At 42.2% G+C, this 11,528-nt stretch overlaps 1 protein-coding gene across 1 annotated transcript in view; it reads right to left on the bottom strand.

Annotated features, from left to right (window-relative positions):
• Positions 1-1,153: 1,153 nt before the first annotated feature.
• Positions 1,154-11,528, bottom strand: part of LOC126975042 (liprin-alpha-1) — a 129,567-nt gene continuing 119,192 nt past the window's right edge. The window contains exons 24-26 of the mRNA XM_050822827.1: positions 10,802-10,958; positions 4,089-4,205; positions 1,154-3,516 (exon numbers count right to left, since the gene is read on the bottom strand). Coding sequence (XP_050678784.1) covers positions 3,424-3,516; positions 4,089-4,205; positions 10,802-10,958 — 367 coding nt within the window. The 3' untranslated portion in view covers positions 1,154-3,423. The remainder of the gene's footprint in view (positions 3,517-4,088; positions 4,206-10,801; positions 10,959-11,528) is intronic.

Below are 11,528 nucleotides of genomic sequence, written 5' to 3'. Positions count from 1 at the left end.
TGTTCAATAACCAAGAATGGTCCTTCCAACAAGTTTCGGCACCACCATTAAGCTCGGTCTAAACAGTTTTGGTTGAAATCGAACGTTTCGGAATTCATCAGAGCTGAAGACTAGCCGTCGTCTAGTCCCGATCTTAATCCGCTGGATTATGATTTATGGTCAGTTTTAAAGAGTACGGCTTGCTCTAAACGCCATTATAATGTGGAGTCCCTAAAACAATCCGTACGATTGGCTCTGAAGAATTTTCCCATGGAAAGAGTGTGTACTTCTATTGATAACTGGCCTCAACGTTTAAAGGACTGTATTGCACCCAATGGAGGCCACTTCGAAAAAGCCTTTTATATTTAAAATTGTTTCATATTTATGTATTAAACTAACACACTGTAAAAGTAATAAATGTTATTTGCAATAGAATTTTTGTTTCTTTGTTTCAGTATTTATGGCAAGACTAGGTATATGTTATATCAAGCGTATACAGGTAACTTGATATAAACAGAAAATGTTATCAAATAATTTGTCTAGCAGCATCATACACATAATAGTATTCAGTGGAACATAAATGTTGTTACAACACAATAATACACAGTATATCGATCTCATTCACGCTAAACAAACATTCAAGACTCGTGCCACACAGGTAACGTGAACGGAGTGTATGGATTTATTACACAAACGACATAGTCATGTCATACCTCGAGGTAAATTAGACGTAATTCCAGAAAAACGTTTCAAACCACAATCATCTAACTAATTGAGTTTAGAACACAAAACTGGTCACGTGATTCATATTAACGGATTGACAAAAAATGGCAGCCCTACTGTCACTCTTTAAATCACATCATGACTTAGTAGGCCAACCCACATGTATGGAATACACTAATAATTATTAAACTTTAAATACGAATTTCTTAAAATGTGATATTTGTGGCTTGGAACCTTTTTTCAGGAACTACGTCCAATTATTGTACAAAATGTTTAGAAGTTACGATGGTTTTTGAGTTTTTATATGTTTTCATTAAGCACTTGTGTACTTAATCTATGATTAAACATACAGAAAGCGTAAATATAATAGTGATATAAAAGTAAGGATGAATAGATACTATAGTTATTATTAATAGCATATGCATAATTATATAAAAATAAAAATACATGAAATTTTACAAAGGAATGTATTAGTATTTGTTTTGTCTAATTCCTTACGTTCCGTCGTTATCCCGTTAGCCCGAGCATTACATCTTAAATTGTGATTTCCGACAACCGCTAGGATACATGAGGTAATATTTATTTATTTACTGATAACACTGTGTCAAAGCAATAAATTAATATAATCTAGTAAATAAATAATTGTTATATAAAACGAACGCCTAATATGAACACATTCTAGCTAAGTATGCTATAAGTATAAATATAATTACATAGTATTTACAACATTAGCTAATAATAGATTCTGTTAAATCACTTTAGCTATTTATTAGTCGCGAACAGACTCACTGGGAACGAAAGTAAAACGAAACAAATACAAAGTCAATTTATTGCACTATTTCATTCATTTGTTGTGCATGACCACTCGGCCAATCAGATCACAGTATTTCAGCGCCATTTTGAATTTCACTATACAAAAATTGGAAGTCTAAGAAATCCTACAAAACAAGTTAATCTTTTTTTTTTGAGAATAGACAAACCATTGATAAATCATCAAAAAGCGTTAAAAAGAATATTTACTAATGTCAGTTAGCACTAATTGTTACCTAATGGCGACCATGACCCTTGTAACTACAATTCCGGGATTCACCAAAAAACAACAGGTTTAAATGGATAATGTTTTGTTACAATAATACTTATTTCGTGGCTCGTGCCAACGTTAGTAGTTTAAAAACGTCAAACCTTTTTTTTTAATTCAAGAATTTAGAATATAAAAAAAAACTTATTCAGTTAATAAAGTTTGTATTAAAATATGTATACACAAGGGGTCAACTTTTTAAACTCTATACCTGATAATAAACCAACAATTTACAAAATGTTAACTATATCGCTGACAACTATTTCAATACAATGATAATTCTGAAGTTTTCCGAATGTCAAGCAGCCTTGCAAATAAAAGCGGGAAACGTTATACCAATAATATATAATATAAACCAATCCAAAATATCTATTTGAAAATAGTTTGCATATCCTTGGTTAATTATCAGGTATAACTATATACCAAGTTTATTTGCAAGGCCGAAGTGGTTTAGGTGCACGTAGGTACACGTTACGTAAAATAAAAAAAAAATTAAGAGACTAGAATCATATTTTCAATTTGCTCGACATGGCGCCTTCCAAGTTATAATATGTACAATGTACATAATGCTCGGTATAATACTCAAATCATTTGAGAAATAGATATACGAAATAAACTCTCAACCTTAAATAATTTATACGTCTAGATAGAGTCTCTTGCTGTTAGACAACAGATAAAAAACAGGCCAGGAATATTAGTTTAGTGTGCGTGACACTGGACACTTTGTGTTAGTGTGCGTAGATTGCTCAAAATAGAGATTAGTTCTAAAGCCTAATTTTTTCGACGTTTATACAGCTGTCAGTCTATCTAGGCGCATAAATGATCTAAACTCTCAACATTTATTGGTGATAGTGAAATTTCATTGCGCTAACGTTTAACAGATTAAGCTGATTAGATAATAATTTATAGATCATTCAAGTGACAAACAATTAAATACATTATGCCTAAGTTATTCGGTCAATATTCGTCGGATATTTCTTAACATTAAGATTACTATTATTAATTGTTCTGTCACGATAGAATAAATTAAAAAAAAAAAAGATCATAGGTTAAATTGTTAATATAAATAACTATATTTCATTAGCATTATAAAAGTTTAAATTTCCCGCGAATCTATAAGGCTAAAGCGACGACATTTTCGTATAAATATTGGAATACAATTTGTATTAAGTACATAGGAATCCTAAATAGAGCACTTGTTCACGTGATCGGAGTATATAATATAGCTTCACGCTACGTAACTCACAATATACAATTCATAACAATGGCGACATTTTAAATCCGAGACATGTTTAGCGTCGACATTTCTATGACTAGTTCCAAATTTAAACGTGTCACAGATGAAAAATGTCACCAACGAGAAGGTTCAGACTACAGTAACAATTGAAGTCCAACCATAGACAACATCTCCTAATAAATAAATTATAAAATAATTTTTGGAACGTTTAAATAGATTCAGTTCGTCATCGTCACTTAGAAATACAAAACAACGTCATGCAATGCAACGAATATTGCCACAACACTGACAACACTTAGTTCCGACTGCACGGGGTCTAGCCGATGTCCCGCGGGTAGACGTCACAGTCTCGCGGAGCCCGCGGGGTCATCCCGTAGGAGCCCGGGGCCTAGTTGATGGTGTGATGTCAGGACGCCGCGGAGTGCTGTGACTGACGCGCCTGGCGTTCCGTACCCGAAGCTAATAAATTATTAAATTCCATCTCAAGAATTTGCCGCGCCTGTGGAATAATATTAGGTATAATTTCACCGAGGACTTCTCCCTATCAAATTCAAAATCAAATATTTTAATTCAAAGTAGGATGTGACATCACTTATTGAAAGTCAAAAACTACCCATTCCAAAGAGAATGCCTCAGCCCTGAGAATAATGGGCGCAAAAAACTCAGCGTCCTTTTTTTTCATCAAAGAATATGTTTAAAAAGTAATATTGTAACTTATTATTTAATAGCCTGAAGGCGGACGCTCCATTCCCAATCTGTGTAATATTTACTTTCGCTATTGTTATTATTGCCAATTCATAATTTTTTTTTAGCCATTGGAATTGAGGAAGATGTAACTTCGGTCATGTAAATATACTCACTGACGCGACAGACGTTGTTCTAATCATAGAAAAAAAACTCTTGCGGATGGAATTTCGTAAAATCCGTTCTTAGCTGACCTCTACTCAGCGAAAGGAATATTCTCTTTACACCTAATGGTTCCAGAGATACGTGATGAGTGACTATATACGTGGAAATCTCTTATATATATATATATAGATATTATATTTTATTAATTCATCGAGTCAGTACCTGCGTGTTCTGCGTGGGTATCTGCAGTGCTAGCGCCATGCTATTCGCGTCGAAGTTGTCGTCCAACGCAATGAGCGCACCGTGCACTCCACTCTCACACAGGTTATTGGCGTACTCCTGCAACGTCACTAGGATTATAATAACTATTTATATGTATGTATGAAAATTTAATATACCTTCACAAAAATCGTCACCCTTTTGCTCTAAATAGTGATTTTCATTATACACAAATAGCTTTAAGAGTAAATGTATACACTTTTATTATATATTGATATATTGTACATTTTTAGTATAATCTTTATTTATATCATAAAAAAAATTGTTTGTACATGATCCTAACTCCCATGTTTATGCGGTCGCCCGACTGAGTACCTGCGGCTAGCATGATTCTAATATAACCTGATCTAAATTGAAATTAATGACTTATTTCGCGGGCGATCGCCCGGGCTGCCAGGCCGGCTAGATAACTGGTTTTGTTTGCTTATAATCCAATTCACTAGAGACAATTACTTCCTTACTTTTAGTTTTTCATAATGTTTTGCATAACTTACAATGAGCGATTCTCCCCTAACACAGATTATCTAAATCTACCGAGAGAGTTTCATATGTGATTGTAAATGACTGTGTACAAATAAAAAAATTTTGATTGGATTTTATAATATAGTTCCAGCCACTGTTCAAGCATTATCTATAAATAAATTTAAATGTTTTATTAAAAAATGGCTCTGTCGTAAATCCTACATTCGCAGCTGAATATCTAAGCGATCGGACAGCCTGGGACTAGATTATGATTATTTTATAGCAATGACAGTACAATATTGTATATTTTATTAATAAGAGCGCAAGAAAAGAGTGCTGGGAGACTTTCTTGCGTCGCTCCTTTCTCTCTCGGAGCGCCATTTATTTCCGAAGCGGTAGTAGTATCTAGTATATTAGAAAAGACATCAAAAAGAATTCTAAAGTATTCAAATTTGAGAAAATAAATGCCTTTTATCATTACAAGCCTGTGTGATGCTAGCAGGGCACTTATAGCGAACGAAGATGATGTATTACTGATTCTTACGTAAATCACATGTTTATTCGTGTAGGTGCATTCGTAAGTGACAGTAATGAATGCCGAAGTATACATTTATGATTGACAACAACTTCGGAAAATTTATTAAGCAGAAGTAGGAAGAAACTCATTGCAACTCTTTTAATTCAAAATATTTGGATTTACATTAGCGAGTTATAAAACGTTCTGTTACAGTGGTGCGCATTGAATATAGAAAACCAAAACGTACATAGATATTTTTGGTTCAATTGAACAGATTTTGAGGCGTTTGTTTGTTATTTATGCAACTGTTGTGTAATAAGGGGTATTAAAGCACGAATGTGGGTTTGATTGATATAGTCGGTGGGTTGATAATAGTATCCAATAAGTGTTTTATAAGTTCAACTCTAAATATATTATATATATATTTAGAGATTAAAGTCTATATTAAATCGACATCCAAGATGGCGCCTATGAAATTTACCAACTTCTCTTCATGGGTGTCATTTTCATGGTTTTCGGGGTCAACAATAACGAATATCAGGTCAAAATCGAAATCCAAGATGGCGCCTATGAATTTTACCAACTTCTCTTCATGGGTGTCATTTTAATGGTTTTCGGGGTCCACAATAACGAATATCGGGTCAAAATCCAAATCCAAGATGGCGCCTATGAAATTTACCAACTTCTCTTCATGGGTGTCATTTTCCTGGTTTTTGGGGTCAACAACAACGAATATCGGGTCGAAATTGATTTCAAGATGGCGCCTATGAAATTCACCAACTTCTCATCATGGGTGTCATTTTCATGGTTTTTGGGGTCAACAATACAACAATAACGAATATCGGGCCAAAATCGAAATCCATGATGGCGCCTATGAAATCTACAAAATTTTCTTCATGGGTGTCATTTACATCGTCAAAATTAAAATTCATTCATAAACTTAAATTATATTATAAAAGGCCTGTCTAACAATATCCCACATGCTAAATTAATTCTTCATTCCCTAAATATAGAAATATTTACGTTTCGACTTTTCACCCACAATATTTACAAAACATATCACGTTACCAAACTAATTAAAAAATCTCAAAATTTTATTTTGACAGACCTATCTAATGATACCCTACATGCAAAAAAAATTTTCATCCTCTTTTTAACCACAAGAAGCTCTACCCTTCTTATCAATTATTACCACCATATTATGTCAAGAAGAGTTATTTCAATAGATGTAATCATAAGGTATAAGCTATTAAGCTATAAGCATAAATGTAACGTATATCTTCCTTAATCCCGCATTATTTTCAAAAGACCAAAGGAAATGTCATGTATCAAACCTGAATCTAACTTTCAAAGACCTATCCAACGACAAGGTAAGTTTCCAGTATTTTTTTTCAACTCCACTTTTAGGGGAGGTGTCCTTAGGGGGGAAGCTACGTCCAAAGCACCAAACAACACAAAAAATGGCGTGCGTACAAAGTACACATGTCAGAAGTGAAACTTATTTGTGAAAAACAATTTTTAAATCTCGTTTATATTAATAATTATTAATCCTAATCTGTTATCTAAACCAATTGATTTTTGTCAATATTAGAAATTATTAGATGTTTTACTAATTATTATTATTCATTAAACCTGCACAATACAAAGCTAGTAGGGTAGATGTTCTACTTACTCGCGGCCGCGCGCTAAACCTGCATGATACAACGCTAGTAGTGAAGTTGTTTTATTTCATAGCGGTACCGTCTGCTTCATGCTACATTCGCATTTTCTCACTCTATCTCAATCAGACGCAATCTCCCTCCCCTTTTCTTGGATAAAAAGGTCCTTCATTTTCGTGACACTTTATTCCGTTTCATCCGTAAAAAATTTACACTTCAAAAATGATCCCAAATTCCTTTTCGGCACCCTCGAGAACCACGAATACGATATCCATATTGTTGAAATCATAATTTTGCGCGGCGGCCATCTTGTATTTCAAAAGTGATCCCAAATTCGTTCTCTGCACCCTCGAGAACCTCGAATACGATGTCCATATTGTTGAAATCATAAATTTGCGCGGTGGCCATCTTGTATTTCAAAAATGATCCCAAAATCGTTCTCTGCACCCTCGATAACCTGATCCTATACCCATATTGTTGAAATCATAATTTTTCGCGGCGGCCATCTTGATTTCAAAAATGATCCCAAAATCGTTCTCTGTACCCTCGATAACCTCGGATACGATACCCATATGGGTATCGCAATATTGCTGAAATCATAATTTTGCGCGGCGGCCATCTTGGAATTAAAAAAAACTGCGTTTACCGCACACAACGTTATGCGACAGGATTGCCATCTAAAGTTCTAATATTTAACTACTAAACGAATACATCAACCAATTATCAAAAATACATAATTATAAAAAATACAAAATTCAAACTTGCTAAAGTATCAAATTCATTTGATTCCCGCAATTAACTTTAAGTACGTGTATGTGTTTGAGCGTTGTCAGTGTAGTGGTGCGATTCGATCCTCTCTGTTTTGGGAACGTGTCCTTAAGGATGGGTGTAGATAAAAATACATACAGATGACAGTGCAGGTACATTTATAAAATGTGATAAGCGATCAGCCGGTGTACCTTGAGGTTGATAGCCAGCAGCCACCGCTGCAGCCGCTCGTTGGTCCACACGAGCACGTCCCTCACGCCCACCTCGCACAGGCGGCGCCGCTCGTCCAGCGCGCGCACCGAGTAGCCCACGCGCTTCAGATGACAGTGCAGGTACATTTATAAAATGTGATAAGCGATCAGCCGGTGTACCTTGAGGTTGATAGCCAGCAGCCACCGCTGCAGCCGCTCGTTGGTCCACACGAGCACGTCCCTCACGCCCACCTCGCACAGGCGGCGCCGCTCGTCCAGCGCGCGCACCGAGTAGCCCACGCGCTTCAGATGACAGTGCAGGTACATTTATAAAATGTGATAAGCGATCAGCCGGTGTACCTTGAGGTTGATAGCCAGCAGCCACCGCTGCAGCCGCTCGTTGGTCCACACGAGCACGTCCCTCACGCCCACCTCGCACAGGCGGCGCCGCTCGTCCAGCGCGCGCACCGAGTAGCCCACGCGCTTCAGATGACAGTGCAGGTACATTTATAAAATGTGATAAGCGATCAGCCGGTGTACCTTGAGGTTGATAGCCAGCAGCCACCGCTGCAGCCGCTCGTTGGTCCACACGAGCACGTCCCTCACGCCCACCTCGCACAGGCGGCGCCGCTCGTCCAGCGCGCGCACCGAGTAGCCCACGCGCTTCAGATGACAGTGCAGGTACATTTATAAAATGTGATAAGCGATCAGCCGGTGTACCTTGAGGTTGATAGCCAGCAGCCACCGCTGCAGCCGCTCGTTGGTCCACACGAGCACGTCCCTCACGCCCACCTCGCACAGGCGGCGCCGCTCGTCCAGCGCGCGCACCGAGTAGCCCACGCGCTTCAGATGACAGTGCAGGTACATTTATAAAATGTGATAAGCGATCAGCCGGTGTACCTTGAGGTTGATAGCCAGCAGCCACCGCTGCAGCCGCTCGTTGGTCCACACGAGCACGTCCCTCACGCCCACCTCGCACAGGCGGCGCCGCTCGTCCAGCGCGCGCACCGAGTAGCCCACGCGCTTCAGATGACAGTGCAGGTACATTTATAAAATGTGATAAGCGATCAGCCGGTGTACCTTGAGGTTGATAGCCAGCAGCCACCGCTGCAGCCGCTCGTTGGTCCACACGAGCACGTCCCTCACGCCCACCTCGCACAGGCGGCGCCGCTCGTCCAGCGCGCGCACCGAGTAGCCCACGCGCTTCAGATGACAGTGCAGGTACATTTATAAAATGTGATAAGCGATCAGCCGGTGTACCTTGAGGTTGATAGCCAGCAGCCACCGCTGCAGCCGCTCGTTGGTCCACACGAGCACGTCCCTCACGCCCACCTCGCACAGGCGGCGCCGCTCGTCCAGCGCGCGCACCGAGTAGCCCACGCGCTTCAGATGACAGTGCAGGTACATTTATAAAATGTGATAAGCGATCAGCCGGTGTACCTTGAGGTTGATAGCCAGCAGCCACCGCTGCAGCCGCTCGTTGGTCCACACGAGCACGTCCCTCACGCCCACCTCGCACAGGCGGCGCCGCTCGTCCAGCGCGCGCACCGAGTAGCCCACGCGCTTCAGATGACAGTGCAGGTACATTTATAAAATGTGATAAGCGATCAGCCGGTGTACCTTGAGGTTGATAGCCAGCAGCCACCGCTGCAGCCGCTCGTTGGTCCACACGAGCACGTCCCTCACGCCCACCTCGCACAGGCGGCGCCGCTCGTCCAGCGCGCGCACCGAGTAGCCCACGCGCTTCAGATGACAGTGCAGGTACATTTATAAAATGTGATAAGCGATCAGCCGGTGTACCTTGAGGTTGATAGCCAGCAGCCACCGCTGCAGCCGCTCGTTGGTCCACACGAGCACGTCCCTCACGCCCACCTCGCACAGGCGGCGCCGCTCGTCCAGCGCGCGCACCGAGTAGCCCACGCGCTTCAGATGACAGTGCAGGTACATTTATAAAATGTGATAAGCGATCAGCCGGTGTACCTTGAGGTTGATAGCCAGCAGCCACCGCTGCAGCCGCTCGTTGGTCCACACGAGCACGTCCCTCACGCCCACCTCGCACAGGCGGCGCCGCTCGTCCAGCGCGCGCACCGAGTAGCCCACGCGCTTCAGATGACAGTGCAGGTACATTTATAAAATGTGATAAGCGATCAGCCGGTGTACCTTGAGGTTGATAGCCAGCAGCCACCGCTGCAGCCGCTCGTTGGTCCACACGAGCACGTCCCTCACGCCCACCTCGCACAGGCGGCGCCGCTCGTCCAGCGCGCGCACCGAGTAGCCCACGCGCTTCAGATGACAGTGCAGGTACATTTATAAAATGTGATAAGCGATCAGCCGGTGTACCTTGAGGTTGATAGCCAGCAGCCACCGCTGCAGCCGCTCGTTGGTCCACACGAGCACGTCCCTCACGCCCACCTCGCACAGGCGGCGCCGCTCGTCCAGCGCGCGCACCGAGTAGCCCACGCGCTTCAGATGACAGTGCAGGTACATTTATAAAATGTGATAAGCGATCAGCCGGTGTACCTTGAGGTTGATAGCCAGCAGCCACCGCTGCAGCCGCTCGTTGGTCCACACGAGCACGTCCCTCACGCCCACCTCGCACAGGCGGCGCCGCTCGTCCAGCGCGCGCACCGAGTAGCCCACGCGCTTCAGATGACAGTGCAGGTACATTTATAAAATGTGATAAGCGATCAGCCGGTGTACCTTGAGGTTGATAGCCAGCAGCCACCGCTGCAGCCGCTCGTTGGTCCACACGAGCACGTCCCTCACGCCCACCTCGCACAGGCGGCGCCGCTCGTCCAGCGCGCGCACCGAGTAGCCCACGCGCTTCAGATGACAGTGCAGGTACATTTATAAAATGTGATAAGCGATCAGCCGGTGTACCTTGAGGTTGATAGCCAGCAGCCACCGCTGCAGCCGCTCGTTGGTCCACACGAGCACGTCCCTCACGCCCACCTCGCACAGGCGGCGCCGCTCGTCCAGCGCGCGCACCGAGTAGCCCACGCGCTTCAGATGACAGTGCAGGTACATTTATAAAATGTGATAAGCGATCAGCCGGTGTACCTTGAGGTTGATAGCCAGCAGCCACCGCTGCAGCCGCTCGTTGGTCCACACGAGCACGTCCCTCACGCCCACCTCGCACAGGCGGCGCCGCTCGTCCAGCGCGCGCACCGAGTAGCCCACGCGCTTCAGGCACGCCACGCCGAAGTGCAGCGACGTCCTGCGACACGACCGAGTGACAACGGAACATAGCTGGCTCTTACACCAAACAACCAACAAGACTACAAGTGGTTTAATGATTTACTAAAATTTATTTATAATCTAAAAAACCGTTTTTTTTTCTCCAGAAAAGATTCCTATTAAGACTATGACTTACGACCAGTACGTCTAAAAGAACATGTCGTACTTTCTAAAACAGAGTCTTTAAAATATTTTGCTTTCGGACAGGATTTCTTAGAATTCTTCTCGTCACTGCTTTGATCGCCTTTCTAGTTCGAATGCTTCATGGATGGATCTTTTTCGTCAAAGACAAGGATATAATTGACTAATACCAAGCACACAAAAAGTTTTTACTAATAAGGCTCTCTGTACCACCCTAGCCGTAATTCAAGCCGGCCCACATTCTAGCGCTGTACAAAGCGCACGTCCGGCCACATATGAAGTATTGCTGTCATCTCTGGTCTGGCGCATCCCAGTATAGGCTCGAACCATTTGACCGCGTGAAACGCAGAGCTGCTCGAATTGTCTTGGCGTTGCGTAGAGACTAGCGCATTTATCACGGGGAGCGTTC

This window comes from Leptidea sinapis, chromosome 34 (genome assembly GCF_905404315.1).
Source record: "Leptidea sinapis chromosome 34, ilLepSina1.1, whole genome shotgun sequence".
In the NCBI taxonomy this organism is placed as follows: Eukaryota; Metazoa; Arthropoda; class Insecta; order Lepidoptera; family Pieridae; genus Leptidea; species Leptidea sinapis.
Note: the sequence above shows the minus strand (reverse complement) of the source record. Positions and strands in the feature narration are given on the sequence as shown.